The 22,182-nt window shown below is 33.2% G+C and overlaps 13 protein-coding genes across 13 annotated transcripts in view; 6 read left to right on the top strand and 7 right to left on the bottom strand.

Annotated features, from left to right (window-relative positions):
* Positions 1-379: 379 nt before the first annotated feature.
* On the bottom strand, positions 380-709 carry FMP16 (Fmp16p; the record flags this gene model as incomplete). The annotated part of the gene is made up of 1 exon (XM_003667719.1): positions 380-709. The coding sequence occupies one exon, from the start codon at positions 707-709 to the stop codon at positions 380-382; it is 330 nt and encodes a 109-aa protein (XP_003667767.1).
* A 637-nt stretch (positions 710-1,346) lies between these two features.
* On the bottom strand, positions 1,347-1,967 carry PAA1 (polyamine acetyltransferase; the record flags this gene model as incomplete). Its single annotated transcript, XM_003667718.1, has 1 exon — positions 1,347-1,967. The coding sequence occupies one exon, from the start codon at positions 1,965-1,967 to the stop codon at positions 1,347-1,349; it is 621 nt and encodes a 206-aa protein (XP_003667766.1).
* Positions 1,968-2,684: 717 nt separating this feature from the next.
* IPT1 (inositolphosphotransferase) lies at positions 2,685-4,283 on the bottom strand (the record flags this gene model as incomplete). Its single annotated transcript, XM_003667717.1, has 1 exon — positions 2,685-4,283. One exon carries the CDS (start codon positions 4,281-4,283, stop codon positions 2,685-2,687), a length of 1,599 nt encoding a protein of 532 aa, XP_003667765.1.
* Positions 4,284-6,668: 2,385 nt separating this feature from the next.
* Positions 6,669-7,280, top strand: SNF11 (Snf11p; the record flags this gene model as incomplete). Its single annotated transcript, XM_003667716.1, has 1 exon — positions 6,669-7,280. The coding sequence occupies one exon, from the start codon at positions 6,669-6,671 to the stop codon at positions 7,278-7,280; it is 612 nt and encodes a 203-aa protein (XP_003667764.1).
* A 1,493-nt stretch (positions 7,281-8,773) lies between these two features.
* Positions 8,774-11,536, top strand: TPS2 (trehalose-phosphatase TPS2; the record flags this gene model as incomplete). The annotated part of the gene is made up of 1 exon (XM_003667715.1): positions 8,774-11,536. One exon carries the CDS (start codon positions 8,774-8,776, stop codon positions 11,534-11,536), a length of 2,763 nt encoding a protein of 920 aa, XP_003667763.1.
* Positions 11,537-12,016: 480 nt separating this feature from the next.
* Positions 12,017-13,717, top strand: RAD55 (putative DNA-dependent ATPase RAD55; the record flags this gene model as incomplete). Its single annotated transcript, XM_003667714.1, has 1 exon — positions 12,017-13,717. The coding sequence occupies one exon, from the start codon at positions 12,017-12,019 to the stop codon at positions 13,715-13,717; it is 1,701 nt and encodes a 566-aa protein (XP_003667762.1).
* Positions 13,718-13,904: 187 nt separating this feature from the next.
* NDAI0A03610 (uncharacterized protein) lies at positions 13,905-14,408 on the bottom strand (the record flags this gene model as incomplete). Its single annotated transcript, XM_003667713.1, has 1 exon — positions 13,905-14,408. One exon carries the CDS (start codon positions 14,406-14,408, stop codon positions 13,905-13,907), a length of 504 nt encoding a protein of 167 aa, XP_003667761.1.
* A 429-nt stretch (positions 14,409-14,837) lies between these two features.
* SED1 (Sed1p) lies at positions 14,838-15,770 on the top strand (the record flags this gene model as incomplete). Its single annotated transcript, XM_003667712.1, has 1 exon — positions 14,838-15,770. One exon carries the CDS (start codon positions 14,838-14,840, stop codon positions 15,768-15,770), a length of 933 nt encoding a protein of 310 aa, XP_003667760.1.
* Positions 15,771-16,164: 394 nt separating this feature from the next.
* SHU2 (Shu2p) lies at positions 16,165-17,073 on the bottom strand (the record flags this gene model as incomplete). Its single annotated transcript, XM_003667711.1, has 1 exon — positions 16,165-17,073. One exon carries the CDS (start codon positions 17,071-17,073, stop codon positions 16,165-16,167), a length of 909 nt encoding a protein of 302 aa, XP_003667759.1.
* Positions 17,074-17,316: 243 nt separating this feature from the next.
* Positions 17,317-17,691, top strand: PET100 (Pet100p; the record flags this gene model as incomplete). The annotated part of the gene is made up of 1 exon (XM_003667710.1): positions 17,317-17,691. One exon carries the CDS (start codon positions 17,317-17,319, stop codon positions 17,689-17,691), a length of 375 nt encoding a protein of 124 aa, XP_003667758.1.
* A 216-nt stretch (positions 17,692-17,907) lies between these two features.
* On the bottom strand, positions 17,908-18,126 carry TFB5 (TFIIH complex subunit TFB5; the record flags this gene model as incomplete). The annotated part of the gene is made up of 1 exon (XM_003667709.1): positions 17,908-18,126. The coding sequence occupies one exon, from the start codon at positions 18,124-18,126 to the stop codon at positions 17,908-17,910; it is 219 nt and encodes a 72-aa protein (XP_003667757.1).
* Positions 18,127-18,413: 287 nt separating this feature from the next.
* VPS41 (Vps41p) lies at positions 18,414-21,410 on the top strand (the record flags this gene model as incomplete). Its single annotated transcript, XM_003667708.1, has 1 exon — positions 18,414-21,410. The coding sequence occupies one exon, from the start codon at positions 18,414-18,416 to the stop codon at positions 21,408-21,410; it is 2,997 nt and encodes a 998-aa protein (XP_003667756.1).
* Positions 21,411-21,657: 247 nt separating this feature from the next.
* The window catches only part of PDC2 (Pdc2p), a gene marked incomplete at both ends in the record, with an annotated part of 2,523 nt that continues 1,998 nt past the window's right edge, over positions 21,658-22,182 (bottom strand). Inside the window, one exon of the mRNA XM_003667707.1 lies at positions 21,658-22,182. This exon is cut by the window's right edge and continues 1,998 nt beyond it. Coding sequence (XP_003667755.1) covers positions 21,658-22,182 — 525 coding nt within the window.

Genomic DNA, 22,182 nt, shown 5'->3' with positions numbered 1-22,182 from the left:
CCTGGTTATGATTTGTATCTCTCACACACTAACATTACCAGGCTACTATTACTCTTTACAACAGTTTATATTATATTATGTTAAGGAACACCCATTCGGAAATAATTCTATTTCACTCCAGTTAACGGCCTTAAAATATGCGGGGGATTTCCTTTTTGCCACTATGAGCTACCCGTATGTTGTTTTACGGGTACAATCTAACATAAACTTCAAACTATAAACTAACTACGTGATATTTAACACTAATATGGACTAAATCAACTAGGGGTCGTAATTCCTAAAGAGAAAACTTCATTCATGGATATAGATAAATAAATAAATAATAAATAAGTAGACTGTATGAATAACATAGAAACAATGTATATAAGTTGAGAGTGTATTAATAGTTCCCATCATCTGGTCTATTTTGTTCAATTCTTGCATCATCACCCTTTTTCCTTAAGACATCACAATCATCTTGTTTGAATTCAGTATAAGTCTTATCATGTTCCATCCTTTCCAATTTTTTCTTATTAGTATCAAAGACGTTTTGTTCTTTAGTTTCTAATTCATCTTGGTTTGGTTTAACATGACCTGATTCACCGACTGGTTTCACTTTTGTTGTATAATACATATGACTTTTGGTTACTTTTGCTGCGGATGTGCATGATAAGATACCATTCTTTAAAAGTAAAGTCTTACCGGATGTTTTAAATAATTGAGGTAGCATGTTTGGAGGGTGTGAGTGTGATATATTTGATTGAGAAATTCTGTCGAGATCACAAGTTACATAAATTTAAAGCTGGAAAAAGGATGACATATATACTCTCGTGGAAGTGGTAGAGACTATTTATATGTGACATACGCTATACTACACTATACAATCGCCTCCCCTTGTACCCATAAGTGAAACGATCGCGCTGTGACAGTCTCTAATCTAATCTAATCTAACCTAACCTCAGGCTAATAATCATATTATGGCCTACTAATCTGACACTGAATGGGTGACAGCGACGGCGGCGCCAATTGGTCATCCACTTCTTCCTTCCTTCTCCCCCGAGTAGTCACAGTCACCCCTTAAAACTGAACACTACAGTAAAGTACATACACACATGCATCATACATACATACATACATACATACATACATACATACATACATACATATTACATAGTAGAGAATGCGTATATGTATGACTTGTTTGTTGGCTATCGATTTAGCTTTTTTTTTTTTTTTTTTCTACAATCTAGTCATTATATGTTTATACTATTACGTAGTACTGTAGATGTTTATACCATAACTATATCGGTATGTAAGTGAAGTGTATATAATGGGTTCCTAGGTAGGTAACACGCCATACTGTGCAACTAACTATCATACTCTTCTTTAACCAACTCTCTTTCCATATTTATCCATTTACTACTAGCAAAAGCTTCATCTTTAATAACATTTTGATTATCACCAACACTCTTGAATCCAACACGCTCATAAAATGGTACTAATGGCTCATGAGCAATAATAACAATCTTCTTACCAACATCTTGATTACTCAATTTTTGAATATAATCAGTCAACAATAAAGTTGCTAAATTCTTCTTTTGATAGTCTGGTGAAATTACTAAAGAATGTATACCAACAATATCACTACTTTCATCATGATTCAATCCCATACTTTCTAAAGTGATAAATTTTTCATTCCTATTAATCTTCGTTCCCAAAATATGACCAATCAATTTCTCACTCTTAATTTCCTTCGTACTGGAATCAAAATCTCTAATGAAAAGTCCTGAACATAACTCAGGACATGTATTTAAACGAAATTCAATATTTTCAATAGAGGCCCTTTCATTAGGTGGGAAGCCCTCGGTTTCTAATGATACCACTTGTTCACAATCTTCAATAATTAAAGGTCTAATATACATATGTAACGGTAATGTAGAATTACTGTTACTTGAAGTGGAATTGGGGGTTTCAATTGTAGAACTCATGCTTCTTAGTGTTTTTCCTTTGTGTTTGCTTTTCAAACAATAATAATCTCAATATTCAATTCACCTTCAAGTTAGAAACAACAATTTAATAACCATTGTACTACAGTACACCTATACAAACTAATTGATCAACAATTCACTGAATATTCGAAATTCTTGTTGGCCTACATAGTGTTATCATTACCCATACCATACATACACAACTTTGCTAACTCTAACAAAAAAAATTGTTTTTAATATCATTACCCGGTCCTAATAAAATTTTATCACGTGATGTTAATTTTCCAAAAACAAAAAGAGTGTATCGATCAGCTTGTAATTGTTGTCGTGACAGCAATGCACAGAGCAATAAACTTCCTACGAGGAAGTATTAAAACGTCCGTTAACGAAGGACTTAGTATATATTGTGAAACTATCATGGATGATGGAATAAATTATCAATTAGAGACTGGAAGAAAGTAGTGCCAGTCGCAGGTCAATCATGTTCCTCATAAAAATATTTATAAGATTATATTATACGAGTAAGATGTGAATGCCATGTATATAGAAAGCTAATTAATTTTATTTCTAATGACTATAAAGTAGGCGAAAGAGGTGATAAAGAAGAAATTAATGATAACGATGAATATACAATTTTTGTTTGTGGTTTAATATGTTTTATGTGTGTGTGTGTGTGTGTGTGTGTATGTATGTCTGTGTGTGTTTTATGCTAATGGATCAAAAAAACCATTCGTAATTAGTACCTTGAAATACTCTCATTCCTAACGTTTTACCTTCATTCTTAGTATCTTCAATTTGACCCAATCTAATTTTAATAAAATCATTCAATACTACTGGTTGTAAGATGAACCAATTTATTATAGTGAAACTCGTTAATGAATATAGTACACCAATGAATAAATCAAATCTATAATGATGATCTAAATACATTGTTGCCCACCATTGCAATATAACAAACGAACCAATTAGTGATTTTGGTACTAAACCTTTATTAAATATTCTGAAATACCATTTGTTTGTAATTTCCAAGTTTTCATCATAATAATGAATAAAATCTAGACTTACATGGTTGTTGTTGTCCTGATTTGGGGTGTATGTTATAACTCGCTCTTCATTTTTAGTACTATCCAAGTCATCAACGTCTTCCTCTTCATCATCAGCAGAATTATTTAAAGATCCAACGATATTTTCCGACGAACTTAAAGAAGAACAACCTTCATCTTCAGAGTTCGAGTTCGAATTCGAGTTAGTTTTGTTATTAATAGCATTAGTATTATCTTGAGATTGACCACGTAATGACAGAGGAGCCATTTCAAGATCTTCCCCATAACTTTCATCTTTTAAGTTCACCTGTTGATGATTATCCTTCAAGAAACGATGTTTCAAAGAAGTAGATCTAGTCAATAAAAACAACGCACATTGGAATGCAATGGCAGAATGTAATGAAGGAACAGCACCAAAGACAATAGGAGACATGTGGAAGCCCTTTGTATTTAAATGTGTCCCAAGATGAGTATCCACTCTAATTAATCCTGCAGCGAAACCATCTTGGGTATAATTGACATGTTCTGTATCATTGATACCATATAAATGAGTGAACCATGGAGATGCCATTGGAATTAACAGATGAGTGAAAACACCTGCAATATTTTGTAGACCTAACGCAAAACTGAAACATTTCAAAGTTCCAGCAGGTTGGAAAACGTAAAGGTAGACAGCAGTTAAAATGGGAACTGTAACATGCAGTATAACATATGAGAACCAAGCTATTAGATCTTTTGTCTTTGTGAAATTTTCTTCAGATTGATATGCAAATATGTGATCTATATTCAATATGATGAAAGTTATTAATGGAGTTAAATAAGGTAGCAAAAGAATTCTTAATCTTTTTGGGTTTGTCTTGTTGTTGAAATGGAAAATATCGTCATACCATTCCAATAAGTTTTGTTTTATACCTTTTCTATAATGAATGTGGTACCAAATAGATAATGGTAAGATGATTAACATGATGGAAGCGAACAATGAAGAAGTGAAATATGAAATATTGGTATATTTGGTAATCCCATCATATTGTGTAGTAAGTTCACCCCACCAATCACCGAATAAGTATTGATCAGACCAAAATGCGATTTTACTATGAATAGCAGGTCTTATATTTATAGGTATTAAACCAGCATGATCAAAAATGGTTAACCATATTATAACTGGTAAGAAATTTAGTATAAAATTTAACGGCAGTGAGAGGATATGTCTTTGATTGAATGATGATTTTATGACGTTATATATGAACGTTATTAAACATTTGAAAACGTTCATGTTGTTATTGTCCGTGATGCGATATGGATCTAGTTTATATGTTGTAGAACCTTCTAGATATTAACGATAACGAACAGAAAGAACTGAGCAGTGCAAATTATAAGCTTGGAATTTAATACAACGAGAGAACTGACTTATATTGTTGATAAGCGAAAAGGGAAGGCACTTCTTGAATAAATAAGAAAGCCAAAATTTCTTGTAGTTTTATCTAAAACCGGGAAAGAATGTTTTGTTGTTGATATTGGTTTATTGTCTCCTCAAGCTAATGTCAAAAGAAAAAGAAGATACACCAAAGTGAGATCCCGATCTTGCTGTTCAGCTTACGTACTCGTACTTCACGAAGGGTTTTGCTCAACCATTGAAACCTTCTTGAGTAGAAGGAAATGGCCCACAGAGGAGGACGCCATTACGTTCTCTTCCATTTCTTCAATGTTTTTCTGTTTGTTTTTCTTCCGCCCGCCTTTCGTGTTCTTTCGAAGGAAACAAACAAACAAAAAAAAATAAAAAAATTAAACAAAAGAAGGCGCAACGTTGTACAAGAGGGTGCCTTCTCCGAGGGGTTATGAGTTCCGTGGTATTTTTTAAAACATCTGTGCATCACACTTTTAACGCCTCCCAATTGTGGGGTAAAACTACAATTTTTCCATACAAATATACTTCGGTAAAAAAATACCATTCCCTGATCTTTGAAGGAGTTTCAAGCCCCATAACCCTTGAAAAAAGCCTTCCTAGGGGTGACAGTTTTCAATTTTATCATTTTTCAAAATTTTCTATCTGGATCGCTTGGGGGGGCTTTGAGTTTCCCCCAATAACGACATAAAAATATGAAAAGGAAAGAGGGCTAACTGTTAAGTAGTACTTTTGGGGGGGGGACATTTATAACCGTTCCGCGGGATTGCTTCAGACCCTGAAATACTAAAGTCCACGGCGTCAGGAACATTTCCGTACATGAACCGCGGAAAAAAGTTTCATTGAAAAGAAAAAGATAATTGATCCTTCGGAGTTAGGCGGAGGTAACAGTTAACTTTGAACAGTGTTAAAAAGGTCGGTTTTTTTTTGACATCAGATACAGAAGGATTTTTAAGGCAACTCGTAGAACAATGGGTATTGTACATATTTTAGGGCGTTTATGACAGACAGTCAAATTAGAGAGAAATACCTTACTAGAAATAAGTAGTAATTAGTAACTTCATAAAAGATGTGCTCCTTTCATTATTATAATTGACTTTTCTTCTAGTAATTGTATGCTTATTGCCATGTGATTGACATCGTTTCGGGGTACGGTGCACACCAATGTGTAGTCGGAAGTTGTACCACTCAATTTAGTTTTAAAAATTTATATATTAGTAGAATACGGACATCTATGTCGTCTGCAATAGTACTGGATTGTAGGTTTGGGTGTACGTATGATTTAGAATGTCAAAAAAGAAGATAACTTAAAAGAGAATGAAGTAGAACTCTTTTTGTTTTTATTGTAAAATTCAATAATTCAAATTGTTTTCGAGGTAGTAACTGTGATTCAACGTTTGTGTATTATCAAAAAAAACAGTCCAAGTGATACTATAATACATTAAACAAAGCTTGGGCTGGATTTTGTTTTTTACTGTATATTAATTTACCTGTGACGAAAAAATAAAATGAAAAATATTAAATAGAAGGAATGTGCTTTCCAAATTATCTGTTAAGCCTCAAGACACGCTTCTGTTAATTAATAAACTGTCCTTTATATTTTATTTAAAAAGAAAATTTACCTTAATTTTGTTGAGTTCCTTTATAATTATCCTTTTTGAATTATGAAAAGTAAACAATTATATCTCCCTTTCAAGAAATAATAGGGAATAAGCAAAGCCCATGAATGATCTAGAAAGTTCCATATGGTTTATACTATAAAAACTTTCCAAATATTAAGATATACTGTAACTTTGAAGGAAAAAAATCTGTCAGCTTGCTTTTAGAGGCACAGTAAGCTGATATTACAACCTATATATACCAGGATCAAATGACTCTCCTTCTAGCCATTTATTCCAAACCTATTGTATTATATCGAACTTTTTATTTTTCCTTCTTTAACAATTTCATTACTTCGAATTCCTCATCTTCTCATCAAAGGTAGATGACAACTACCTAAGTCTATCTGCCATACACTGACAAATTTCATTTAGTGTGGCTTCCTGCGGGTACCCGTAAGTAAGTCAGTATACAAAAAAAAGTTCATTTATTGAAAAAGTTCAAATACATCGTATATTTTCAAGAAATGAAGAGTTAGTACGTAGTTTCTTCATTGATAAACACCAAAATACCTTTTTTCCTCATCGGTAGGTTCCATTTTACTAATATTGCTCTATACTACATCGCTAAAGAGGTAAGAAGTGCTAACAGAAACAAATGGATCAACTTTCCGAAGCAGTACAAACAACCACCACTAATAATGCTCCAACTGGAGAGAATACGCTCGGAGCGAATTTTAATGATGCCAACCAAGATACCAATATAACGGGTAACAATGGCAATTACAACCCAAATAGTAACACAAATTCGAATCTGGATGCAAACTTGAGTACCAATGTTAACTCTAATGTAACTTCCAATCCAGACGTCAACTTAAATGCAGAAAATTCAGCCCAAAAATTCCTTAATCACAGTAATTCGACGATTGAAGGTACTGTAACTTTAGAAGAACAACGTCAATATAAAGTTCAACTATTGTTACACATTAATAGTGTCTTAATACTACGAGTTATGCACATGAGGAATTCGTTAACTGGTAATACCAGTGTAAATCAAGCTCAATTGCAGGAAGTTTATCAAGCCTTCTTGTCGCAATATTTGAAAAGAGTCCATGCAAATTTACAATGTATATCACAAATTAATCAAGGTATTCAAAAGAATAAACCTGCTATTTCTGATTCTCCACCTGTAACCAGTACTCAACAAGGTGCACATGATGTATTGGTTAAATTATATTTATTAATGAATAGAGTCTTCGAAATATGGTAATAGAAAAGAAGTAAAAACGGAACAAAGCCCTGATAAATGAAACCGGTCGTATTAAAAAGGCGCATTACTAGCAGAAAATCCCAAAAGTGCTCCACAGTTGTCCACATTAAATAGGAACATATCTCTCAAATTGTCACTTTCAACTTTAGGTCATAGTTGCTAACTGCTACTCCTAATTTATACATTACCAAGTTACCTAATTGTACAATAACTGTGGGTATGTTCATTCATGAAAGAAGTATAGTTGAAGAGAACTACTTAGACTTAAAGAAGAAAATTATTTTCTCTTTTAACTTGTACCTTTACAAGCTAGACCAGAGATGTTAAGGTGCAGGTCCTTCAGAAAATTAAATTTAGCATTAATCTATATATGCATATACGTATGTATTAATGCAGAAAACGTTAAACAGGACAACTGTTTTACGTACCCGTGTATTTAAGTAAAAGACGAAGGTACCTGCATATCTAAACATAATATCCAATGACGTCTAGCTAGAAGCGTCTATATTTTGACCCAACTGGTGTTTTAGCGTGTAACATGAGAAGGGTGGTTACTCTAAGCACAATATATGACAGAGTGTTCTTAACAACACATAATATACATTACATATGCGTACGTAGCGTCAAACTCAGTACCAATTTCGTATCCTGTTGTTAGACATTTGTTGCTCTAATTGCCATTATAGTTCGTACGATTTCTACCATTGTATGCAATTATTCCTATAAACTAACGTTAAAATGGACAATATACTGCATATTACATTACCCCTTTGGGTAACCCTGTCATTTCATTATATGAACAATTTAGTATGACGTATATGTGGGGGTTCCGTATATTCTTTTGGACCTTCTTCTTTCCAGTAATTACTTACTTACTTATCAGATAAAAGTGGGGGGGATCTCCCACAAGGGGAAATAGATTATTCCAACAAGGGGAGAGGGACAAGAACAAAACAAGAGGTAGGGGGGATAAGGTCCGAGAAGGGAGGGGGAATATCGTAGTCTCCTCCTCTTCCATTTTACATGACATTAGAATTCTTGAGCCGAATAGTCCTGATTTTGGACGATACACAACCCTAGTAGTCCGAAGAGAACTACAGTAACAAACAAAGAAAACACCCCTTTTTCCACAAAACACCTAAAGATAGTGTCATACGATACCATATTCGCTTTTTAGGTTAATTTAATAACCCGCCCTCCCTGTTTTTCGTAATGCACTCCACTGAAAAACATTCCATACTTTCTATGACGTTCCTAGTCGAAATCTTAAAAATACTTGATATAACAGTTAAGCGGTACTTACGTACTTTTACTTTTCCATATAAGGCAAACGTAAATGAAATAATAAGATACATATCCTATCCTCCCAAGACCTTCCCTATCCCCATCTCACTTTATACCTTTACTATAGAAAAAAGAATAAAGGAACAAAAGAAACACGAAACTTGTAGTTCCTCACAGACGGTCCAAGACGAAACAATAACCAAGAAAAAATGAGTACCCCAACTACACCAAGAAAGCAAAGAATTATCAACTGTGTGACGCAACTACCATTCAGAATACAATTAAACCCCACAAACACAGACTGGCAAATCCGTTCTACCACAGGTAACAGTGCTCTATATTCCTCTTTAAAATATTTATCTAAGGACTGTCCTGAATACGATCATCATATCGTAGGTTGGACTGGTGAAATTACTAGATTTGGTGGAGCTGCCATCAATGGAAAAATTCAATCTGATGCTAACAATGAATTGGCAAGTTCCACCGCAGGTGATGATACTGGTGTTTCTTTGAGTCAATACCATTTGAATAAGAAGCAGGAAGCCGCTGCTGGTGCAGATGATGAAAATGTTAATGATGAAGAAGATCCTTTATATTTGACCGCTGAACAAATGGATGGTTTGAAACAAACTATTCAAGATGATAAGATTCATCCGGTTTGGCTCTTGAGAAGAAATCAAAGTAGATGGAGAAATTATGCAGAGAAGGTTATTTGGCCTTGTTTCCATTATATTTTAAATCCAAGTTCTGACACGGGGGATCAAGAAAATGATTGGTGGTATGATTATGTCAAATTTAATGAAGCATATGCTCAAGATATTGGAGAGATTTACCAAAAGGGTGATATTATTTGGATTCATGATTATTACTTAATGCTATTACCTCAATTGTTAAGAATGAAATTTAATGATGATGATTTAACTATTGGGTACTTTCATCATGCTCCATGGCCAAGTAATGAATACTTCCGCTGTATATCAAGGAGAAAACAAATTTTAGATGGGTTAGTTGGTGCTAATAGAATTTGTTTCCAAAATGATACATTTGCTCGTCATTTTGTCTCTAGTTGTAAAAGATTATTGGATTCCACTTCCAAAAAGACAACGAATGAAGATGGAGCTGATCAGTATCAAATTAGTGCATATGGTGGTGATTTAGTAGTAGATGCTTTGCCTATTGGTGTTAATACTCGTGAATTATTAGAAGAAGCGTTCACTAAAGATATCGATGAAAAAGTCCTTGCCATTAAAGAAGCATATCAAAACAAGAAAATTATTATCGGTAGAGATCGTTTAGATACTGTTCGTGGTGTAGTACAAAAATTAAGAGCTTTTGAAACATTTTTAGCAATGTATCCAGAATGGAGAGATCGTGTTGTTTTAATTCAAGTTAGTGGTCCAACTGCAAATAAAGATTCTCCTCAAACTATTAGAGTGGAACAGCAAGTCAATGAATTAGTTAATACTATAAACAGTAAATATGGTACATTGGATTTCTCACCTGTTCAACATTATTATATGAGAATTCCTAAAGATGTTTATCTATCACTATTAAGAGTTGCTGATTTATGTGTTATTACAAGTGTCAGAGATGGTATGAATACTACTGCTTTAGAATATGTTACAATTAAATCGAATGTGTCCAATTTCCAATGTTATGGTAATCCATTAATCTTAAGTGAATTTTCAGGTTCAAGTACATTACTAAAGGATGCTATAATGGTTAATCCATGGGATTCAGTTGCTGTTGCCAAATCAATTAATATGGCTTTAAATCTAAGTCGTGATGAAAAAATTACCCTAGAGACAAAATTGTGGTCAGAAGTCCCAACTATTCAAAATTGGACTGAAAAATTCTTGACTTCATTGAAAGCAATCAGTAATTCTGAAAATTCAACCTCATCAGATGGTACTGGTAAAGATGGTAGTAAAAAAATGACACCTGCTTTGAATAGACCTATCTTGTTAGAAAATTATAAAAAAGCTGAACGTCGTTTATTTTTATTTGATTATGATGGTACTTTAACACCAATTGTTCAAGATCCTGCTGCTGCCATTCCAACTGCAAGATTATATAATATATTAACTAAATTGGCAAGTGATCCAAAGAATCAAATTTGGATTATTTCTGGTCGTGATCAAAAATTCTTAAACAAATGGTGGGGTAGTAGATTACCACAACTAGGTTTGAGTGCTGAACATGGATGTTTTGTTAAAGATGTTGATAGTGAGGCATGGACTAATTTAGCAGAAAAAGTGGATATGTCATGGCAATTAAAAGTTGGTAAGACTATGGAAGAATTTACTAATCGTGTTCCTGGTGCCTTTGTTGAAAGAAAGAAAGTTGCTTTAACTTGGCATTATAGACGTGTTGTTCCTGAACTAGGTGAATATGCAGCAACTGAATTAAAGAAGGAGTTATTGAAATATACAGACGATTATGATTTAGAAGTTATGGAGGGTAAAGCTAATGTTGAAGTACGTCCAAGGTTTGTCAACAAGGGTGAAATTGTTAAAAGATTAATTTGGCATGAACATGGAGAGCCACAAGATATGGTTAAAGGTATTGATCAAAATATCTCCTTAGATAAAATGCCAGATTTTGTGTTATGTCTTGGTGATGATTTTACAGATGAAGATATGTTCAAACAATTGAATTGTATTGAAAAAACCTGGGAAGAGAAATATCCAGAAAAGCATAACGAATGGGGTAATTTTGGATTTTATCCTGTTACAGTGGGGTCAGCATCCAAGAAGACAGTTGCTAAAGCCCATTTAACTGATCCACAACAAGTGTTAGAAACATTAGGGTTGTTAGTCGGTAATGTTTCATTATTTCAAAATGCTGGTACTGTTGATTTAGATGAAAGAGGTCACGTAAAGAATAGTGAGAGTAGTTTGAAGTCAAAAATAGCATCTGTGGCCTATGCAATGAAAAGATCTGCATCTCAAAACAGCGTTGTTAAAGGATGATTAATCTCTATCTCTTTACTAGAATAATAAGAAACGATTATAATGAATATTTTACTCCAATGAACCTAGATTTCCTTATATGACAAACAAGACATTATTAAGGCTGTTAACTGTTATGAAAAGAGAAACAAACTGTATCTGTATTTACCATTTTTTTGTTTTATTTATCTACTTACGTTTATATAGATTCTCTAATGAATACCTTATAACATACATTTTATAAATGATTAGATTTTGTGTGCATATGCTCCGGACTTCCCATGTATGTAGGTTACTGACATTAGAGGAATTACAACGTTTTTAAGATTCGATTACCGCTACGCGGCTATTTCATAATTTGAGGTTTTCTAAAGTTGTGAAAAATTTAACGAAGGACTAAATGAAAACAAACATCGAAAAACACATGGACTACGAAAAAGGTGCAGATGAACAAATGTCTGGGAGGGACCATATCAAATAACTGAAGTACACTTGTCCAACATGTCGATGGGAATATCCTTATCTCAATTCATAGTCGAGAAACAATTACCGTTATCGAGTGGTATATCAGGATTAGATGATCTGTTAAATGGAGGATTTCAAAGAAGATCCATCTATGAAATATTTGGAACACCAGGGATAGGAAAGACCAGGTTTGGTATTCAGTTGGTTGACAATTTTTTATCTAGTGATGATGATAATATCAATGGACAAGATAATGGCGAAAAATCCGTCTTATGGATCGAAACACATCGACCAATTTCTGATAATTTCATTTCGAGAAATATAAACCATAATAATCATACTGATACTAAACAGACGACGCAAGATGAAAATATTTTTAAAATCCGGATAACTAAATACACAGAGTTGTTATATTTTTTCCGAAGACAACTATCCAAAAAAATTAAAGAAGAGACAAAGGATGATGAAGACCACGATGATAATGATACTAGCCATATAAAGAAAAGAGGGTATGAGTTGATTATTATAGATGGGTTCTCTCAGATAATAAATGATCATATACAAATTCTACTCAATAGGGGATATCAAGAGACTTCAATTCATGAAACGAAATGTAATCATCTGATATTATTAATGACATGGATGACTAAATACATTCATTCGCATAATGGTACGATAATCTTATTGAACGATAGTATGAACACATCGTATCAACAATTAGATCTTTCTTCCATGGAGAATGATTTCGAAGTTATTGAAGATGGTTCCAACTTTTTTGTAAAGTCGTGGTTTGGTGGAATGACGAACCAAAACAGTAAGGAAGAAACTCTGGGGCGCAATTCCATCCCATCAAGATCATACTCTGAGAGTTATACACATAACAACAACAACAGTACTACCGGTAATAATAAACGCACGCCACTTCGAAGAAATAATGTTCAAGTATTGAAAAGTTCTTTAATTGCTAATTCTGCGATGGGTCCCAAGGATTTTAAATGGGAAATTTTCTTGAAGAAACGGATTGGGTTCTTCTGGAATTGGTTAAATGATACTGATGCTAATACTGACAAAAAAAGCAAGTTTGAAAGATGCCGTCTGGCCATCATATTTGACCTTAATAATGATCATGATTCCTCGAATAGGAGTAGTCCAGAACCTTCCAATACCCCACTTTCTCAACAACGTCAGGGTCTTTTGAAAAGGAACAACAGACAAGAACCACAACAGGGTCACATTGACACACTGAAGAATTCATTTGAAAAATGTGCCAAATTTGCTTATTGTGAGGTAACGAATACGTTTGTATCAGTTGGTAATTCAGGCAACAATCTTAACATAGGCGTCAAGAAAAGGAGGAGATTAGACAATGTTAATGGTGATTATAATATGTTACGGTCATTAACCACTACTAACTCCATCACCAATGCCACCACTACAATACCATCAACTTTGGGCCAAATAACCGGAACGTGTGAAACTCTCAAAGGAGGAAATGTGTCCAATTTGATTCCTATTGAAGTAACTCAACAAGAACAAGAACAAGAACAAGAGTCGTCTCAAAAGAGTAATAAAAAGTTGACGGACAATGGGCTAGAATGGACGACCTTATCCGAACAGGGTAATAACAAAGGGGTAAATATATGCAAGGACCCCAGAGAGGAAACAACAATTCAGATAGGGAAAGGAACAATGGTCGAAGATGATGAAAACGACATAATTTATGACAGTGAAGCTTAAATCGAACTGCGGACTTGTCACAGAAAGCAAAAAGTATAAGGGGGGACGGTGATTGTTTTCCCCTGACATGTTCTCCGAAGGGTCATTATATTTATGCACCTACCTATTTTTTGGGTTTGCCGCGGAAATGCCCCGGCCACGTGTGCCTCGTGTTTTCCTTGCGTGTCTTGAGGCCTTAAGAAACCCGTTACATAAGGACAAAGAAATATGCAGGGATCAAGGGAGACAGGGAAAGGGAGGGATATTTCCTCGGAGAAAGAATGTGGCTGTTAAGCTGGTGACTGTGGTGGCTGGGTGCTGCTAATATTAATGCAGCACCCACCGAGAAAAAATGACGTATTTCTGTTGTGAACCCCGGTAAAAAATAGTTCCACAGAGGGGCCCGCAGAGGCCATGCTACTATAATTAATTTTTCGAGTTTTTTTTTTTTTCCTTTCACCCAGAGGATTTCAATTAGTTCCAATTTTATTACCCAAACTAGTAAAAACAGAAGTGATATTGTCCTCAAGGAACGTTCATACCGGTTTTTTATTCCTCGAAGAAAGTTACGTTTACACTGACTTTTGTCTTCGAGAAAACTGAGACTGTTGATAATATCCAAAAAAGGGAAATGAACCAAGTGGGAAATAAGATTGTCCCTTCCGGTATTAATTTTTTTAACGTGTACTGTACTATTATTAGACCTGTCCATCAGACTTCCAGCGCCTTTTTTGTCTCATTTTTCTTTGATAATAATTAGAAGCATTATTGTGCTGATGATGCGTCATAAAAAATACTGCTTGGTACAAGCACCACTCATTATTACATACAACTACTACTATTTTTATTCCACATTATTAATAGTAGCTTTTCTCCATTCCCCATAATTACTGTGCTGAAATTAAACACGTAATTAAAGTTTTATTTTTCTCTCCATCCTGAATGAAACCAAGCAAACATGAAATCGAAAAAGTATATAAACCGGGTCCTGATTGACTTTAATAGATCAAATAATTTCATTCGATTTTATCTTTCTTTCTTTTGTTTTGTCCATTAGTGAACAATAATAATACATCCTACATTATACCAAGTATAATTACAACTACAATAAACACTCGCTAATATTTTCTACAAGACAAATATGAAATTTTCCAATACTCAAAATACTTTACTGATCAGTTTAGGTTTAGCTTCTACTGGTTTAGCTGTTGTATCGAACTCTTCCATCCCAGCTCTGTCAACATCCGTTGCACCATCTGGAGTTACATCGTCTCTTCCAATCAGCTTTTCTTCTTTAATTAGTACTGAAGCTCCATCTAGTATTCCACCAGTTTCATTACCAAGTCCTATTGATAATGGTACTACTACTACTACAACTAATGCAGTACCTTCCTCTATTCCACCAATCTCATTACCAAGTCCAATTCAAAATGTAACTACGTCATCCGCTGTGGCACCTCCTGTTTACACCACTACTACTTCTAACATTTTCAACAACTCTTCATCTATTCACAACAGTCTACCAACAACAACGTGGACTACTGAAACTGAAGTTGTCACTGCTATAACTACCTATTGTCCTGAACCAACTACTATTATTACCAACGATAAGACTTACACTGTCACAGCACCAACTACTTTGACTATCACTGACTGTCCTTGTACTATTACAAAGACAACTCCTGTTAGTACTGCTTGGACCACGGAAACTGAAGTTGTTACCGCATTCACTACTTATTGTCCTGAACCAACCACTATTGTTACCAACAGTAAGACTTATACAGTTACTGGCCCAACTACCTTGACCATTACAGATTGTCCATGTACCATCACTAAGACTACTCCAGTTGGCAAGAACCCATCTGCTACTGTCACTACCACAAAGTCTACTCCTACTGCGTCAAGTCACACTACAAAGAGATCTTCCACAATCGTTTCTGTCACCAGACAACCTTCTGCCGCTCCATCTTCAACTCACACAGTTATTCCAAACGCTAATGCTGCTGTCAATAACTACGTCAATGTTTCCATTATCGGTCTATTATCAATTCTATCCTCAATGTTATTCTTGTAAACATAACTGCTGGACAAAAATAACAGAGCCAAGAGTTGAATATTTTCAATTCAAATTCATTTCCTTCAATTCAATTTTATTTAGTCATTTTTTGTTTGATGGTTTTGACTAACTTGATTCCCTGATTTCTATGAATAATTTGCACGATTTTTACTAGCATCATCAGTCATCATTCTGCAGTTATCGTAACCATCTCCCTATTTTAGTTTTTTTTAACCTACGTCACGTTCACATTCCACATTCACATTCATATACACTGGTTTGAAAAGTTCATGTTCTCAATTCTTACCATAATATTTTTTTAATCTGATATATATTATAAAAGTATATAATACTCTAATCCATTCCTAAAAATATTAGTTTTCTTTATTTCTGTTTTTGTTTGTTCGTAACTCTATATAATAATATTTATATGCAATTTTAACCATTCATCCATGTTAGTAATGGGAATTAAAATAACGTCAGCTTTATTCAAAATGAAATATTTCAAAACTTGTTTAGAAGATTTTAATAATATCGAATAAGCTAATAAATGAGGACAAATGATTCCTTTATTCTTTATTAAATCAAAATAATACTGTTTTGAAAGACTAAACTTATCAATTTTAGCAAATATATCATTGGAAAATTTTGTCGGATCATCAATTATCTTAATGAATCGATCAATCAACTTCATCTCTTCATCAATATTGTTCTTCATCATCATTCCTTTACGGAAATGTTCTGTGAACTCAACGCATGAACAATTCCAATTCTTTAAAGTAGTAGTTATGGGCGGTATACGATCATTTGATGATTTAATAATTAGTTCATATATAAGTGAATCGTCATCATCATTATCTTCATCGTATAACATATCAATTAATTTAATACTATCTATACTCGTTCGAGTGGGTTCATTACTCTTTGTCTTCTCAACAGTATCATCGGCATCATTATTATCAATCGTTTTGGATCTCGAAGCCATATTATCTTTGTCGGCTTTGTCGTCAAAGGTCTTAGTAATATAAGTGTTATTCTTATCCTTATTATTTTCCATACTTGGATCAATATGATTCGGTAACAAAACATATATAAACATATCATTGGATTCAATCAAAGATAACGCCTTGATAAATAATTCTCGTGGAAATAAATAGTATAAGAACGTTATTATATTATCATTAATAATCATCGCATCCTCATCACCATCCTCCCGCACAGTTTTATTTTCCGATGGTTTCTTAGTACTTTGTTCTCGAGGTATAATTAAATTTTTGAACAACTCTGAATAATTTAATTCTTTGTAATTATCGCTGGACATTCTTGCACCACTTCTCCCCACTCATTAGATCCTTATTTGTGTGTCACCTCTCACTCATCACCGCCATCAAGAAAACATCAATCTGTATAGTTTTGCAGTACCCGCGAATAAAATAATAAAGGAATTTTAAAGGAAGTTACCAACAGTAAGGCTTAACAACAACAACAACTTTTGAAATAAAGAACGAAATATAATCTTAAAAGAACATTCAATAATTGTCACCATTCATACACATAATAAAACATGCGATTAAGTTTTAAATTACCATTTAAATATACAAGGGCACAATTAGAAATCTTTAGATTCTCATTTTGTCTCTTAGCCCCCATCGGAGTCATGTATTATATCGGGACAGATACAGATAAAAAATTAAACGTTCCAGGATTTTGGCCTGATCCTGAAACTTTAAATAAGATACCAAAGGAACCTTATGAAATTAAAGCTGAATTGGCCAGAATGAAAAAGGAACGGTTAGAGAAAAGATTGAAATTAGAAAAGAAATTGGCTGAAGAATATGGGATTGATATTGAAAAGGAAAAGTTAAATATACAAAATGAGTTAGATCAACAACAGCAACATCAATCTTCATCTCCTTCCTCGTCGATATCGCATGCTTAATTTAGTAGACCCTCCTCTCTCTCTCTTATTCCTATATATTCAAAAATAAACAAACAAATATCCACATACACATAAATAAAGTTGAGCTTTAACATAGGATATTATTATTACTTATTGATTTATTTACTTATTTATTAAAGTGAAAAACCACATATATTATTTCTGTACATATACAATATACATACACGTAACTAACAGAACAACCATCTGTAATCATTAATTCTCTTCTTCATCGTCCATAGGATTATAAATATTCTTAGATAACAACCGATTTAATTCAAACTTAATAAAGGCTACTTTGTTAGGATCCACTAGAAGATGAGTATCATCTAATTCTTCCAATATTATATCGCTTCTTTGTGCATCTATTTGAACTATTAATGCCTTAATGGATGGATCACATTGTAATAACGCTCCTCTTCTTGCTCTTGCCATATCGTGTAGGGAATAATGAAGTAACGGGTTATTAAATATTTTATTTGAGATACAATGAATGCTAGATATATATATATATATTCTAATACTACTTTCTGTTCTTGTTTTCTTTTGTTCTTAGTTTCTACTTGTTCTATATCATTAAAGAAAAGTTCTATAAGCGATTTTTTGTTAATGTTAAAGGATCATTTTTTGCTTTCGACAGGAATTCTGGCTGACAATGAACAGAAACAAGACCTATTAAAACGAGTGAAAAGTACCGAAAGGAATCAACACTCCTTATTCAAATGGATGTGAACTCAATTGATATTGAAAATAATGATCAAAAAACGCATATCAATGATACTGCCGACAATAATGATAATATCAATCTAAATGACAAATCAAATGATGCTACTACAGGATCCGATACTGATATCGAACAACCTAACAATGATACAGAATCTACTGAAAAATCTGATAACGAAGAAGACATGGACGATGCAGATACTGACGATGACGATGAGGATGACGACGAAGATGATGACGATGAAGATGAAAACCCACCTTTACTAAAATATACAAGAATTACAAAATTACCGCAGAACTTCTTCCAAAGAGATTCTATATCAGCTTGTCACTTTTACGATAATATCTTCTTATTCGGTACACATTCCGGTCTTTTACATATAACTTATCCTGATTTCACAACGATTAGGACCTTAAAATGTCATAGATCATCAATATTATCGATAGATACAGATGGTTCGTATTTCATAACGGGTTCAATTGATGGCACCGTAGTAATTGGATCCATTGAGAATGAATCAGACATCATTGCCTTTGATTTTAAAAGACCAATCAACTCTGTGGTCTTAGATAACGATTATAAGAATTCAAAAACATTCCTATCTGGTGGAATGGCAGGAGATGTAATATTATCACAAAGAAATTGGTTAGGAAATAGAGTAGATACCATCCTAATTCCAAAACATTCCTCGAAGGGATCATCATCATCTTCTTTTTCAGTTTTAAAACAACCCATACTGGGGATCTTTAAGTTGAACGATGTCTTGATCTGGATTAATAATGAAGGAATCATTTTCTTAGATATACCAACACGTACTACATTATTAACACTATCATTGAAAGATTATTTACAGACCGATGGCTATGATAAGGAAAAGGATCTACCTATAGATCTATTCAAACCATATGTGCACCACCTTGAAAATTCAAGAATTATAATCGGCTGGTGTAATAATATTTGGTCGTTCAAAGTAACTTCATCAAATTCAAATTCACGAAAGAAAAGACATCAAACATCACGAACATCATCTTCATCATCTCAACCACGACTGGACAATAAACGCTTCAATGCAACAACCACTAATAGTAATATAGGTTCGATACTATCAAGTGCAGCATCAAGTTTTAGGGGAACTCCAGAACAGACTGTAGAATTGGAATACCACTTCAAGATATCGATGTTACTGTCAGGGATAGCCTCATTTAAAGACGATCAAGTAATGTGCCTTGGATTTGATATCATCCATTCCGATTTTACCGAAGAGAAAATGGAAATAAAACTGAAATCTTTACCACCTCAATTAAAAATATTCGATTTAACCACATCTGACGAAATATATCAAGATGAAATTGTTTGTAAAAATTTCCAAAACTTATCATTGAATGATTATCATTTAGGTAAATTTATACCACCAAATGACGATGGGGGTAATCCACCACAATATTTTTTGATTAGTTCAAGTGATGCAATTAAAATCCAAGAATTCAAATTAAAAGATCATTACGATTGGTATATTGAAAAAAATGAGTTTGGTAAAGCTTGGGATATTGGGAATTATGCTGTTTCACCAAAGGAAAGATTTCAAGTAGGATTAAAGTACATTGATAAATTAATCCATTCTATTGCGGTTTCCAATCCAAATAAGTCTGCGGCAATGTCGGTATCTACAGCAGCACCAACAACACATAATACTATATCTGAAAAAATATCTTCAATTTTCGAGCAGGCATACAATGGCAGTAAAGAGGTAAATGATGAAGAACTTAATGAATTTATAAAGGATAATTGGTCAAGGATCATTAGCAAATTTTTAGATTTTGGGAAAATTGATTTGATAGTCAATAAAGTACCCCAAGAACCTAAATTGGATACAACAATTTATGATTCAATATTAGATTATTATTTAGACAATGGCAATAGCTTGAAGGGAATTAATGAATTTATTGAAATTCTTGAAAAATGGTCGAAATATTCATGTTTTTCAACAAACTATTTTGAAGAAAAATTGGAACACAAAATTGAATTACATAACGAGCTCGAAATATCGTATCGTAATGCTGTTATATTATTATATCTACACGAACAACGATATTCCAAAGCAATTATTCATATGATTAAGACTAACGACCAACGAATATTTGATATATTATCTACTCATAACTTGTTAACACAATTCTTAGATCAAATTATCAATATAATATTATTACCGTACTTCAGAAACAATATCGAGAATGACACTTCGAAGATTAATAACTTATCGAACGACGAGATTGAAGCTGTATTTTCTGATTCTATTCAGTTAATTGCCAGCAATAGAAATAGAATATCCATATCAAAATTGATCAAAAGGTTTCAAAAATTTCCTAATTTATCAAGAATACTATTTGTCATTCTTCGGAGGCTATCCAAAGTGGATCCTCAGTTAATAACTCAATACGAGACTGAATTAATTGGATTATACATTAAATTTGACAAACCGAATCTGTTACAAGTTTTAAAAACAAAATCAAATTATGACATTGAAAAAGTGATAGAATTATGTTCAAAAGAGGAAAATCTCTATAATGAATTGATTTTCCTATGGGGTAAAATAGGTGAAACTAAAAAAGCTCTATCATTAATAATCGATGAATTAAAGGATCCAAATTTAGCCATCGATTTTGTTAAGAGTTGGGGAGATTCTGAACTATGGGAATTCATGATTCAATACAGTTGGAATAAACCTGCATTTATTACGGCTTTGTTAGAATATCCTGATGAATATAATGAGACTTACATCAAAGTCATTAAAGGAATGAGGAATGATGTTGAAATTCCAAGTTTAAGTAAAACTGTGGGAAAAATTACTAGAGAAAATTTCTTGAGTTTAAAAGTAAATAAGAACATCTATCAAATTGTTGACGATGAAACGACAGGTTATGCCATTGATTTTTTAAAATTGACTCAAAAAGGTAAAATCTTCCAAAATAATGATGATGACGGAATTGGTCTATGAATACCTGACCATTTAAAGGAACTTTTCATATATAGACACTATAATATATATTAAAATATTATAAATAGGAATCAACAAAATGGAAAATAAAAAGTTGGGAACCATAGATTGTATTATTGATATTCCTGCGTGGAGTAGTATTTGAATATTTATTAGATTTCTATATATATATATATATAAGATAGATCGTAAATTATGTATTAGTAACGTTATTCGAGTTCATTTTTTCTTAATTGTCCTTTCTGACCTAGAAAAATGATGTAGCATCTGGAAGTTGTAATGTTTCAACATCATCAGGAAGTACTGAATTGATATCAATTACATTTCGAGATATATTAAGAGAATCAGTAGCTAATAATGATTCTAGATTATTTGGGGTACCATTTTTCATTTTTGCCGCGGTAGTTAATTGTTTCCTTGTCTTTTTAATTGCCTTCAAAATATTTAGATATGAAACTTTCAATTCAGTAATGGTCGATTTTGAGAATATTAACTCATTTGCTTCTGTATGTTTAATGATTGTGCCTAAGGCTTTAGCAATATTGATATTTGACTGCAATGAACCTAGAGATGGTACTGGTGAATTGGAAGTATTCACTTGAAGTGATGAGTCCATAGTGGTCGAAATTGGATATGATAATGATGGTTGTCGCATGATATTTGTGTTGGAAGTCTCGCCGCCGTTACTATTAAGGAGTCTAGTCAAATTTGGAACCTCGAAATTATTTGTACCGTTTGACGTATTGTTCAATAAAGATGCAGATGATGACAC

This window comes from Naumovozyma dairenensis, chromosome 1 (genome assembly GCF_000227115.2).
Source record: "Naumovozyma dairenensis CBS 421 chromosome 1, complete genome".
NCBI lineage: Eukaryota > Fungi > Ascomycota > Saccharomycetes > Saccharomycetales > Saccharomycetaceae > Naumovozyma > Naumovozyma dairenensis.
Note: the sequence above shows the minus strand (reverse complement) of the source record. Positions and strands in the feature narration are given on the sequence as shown.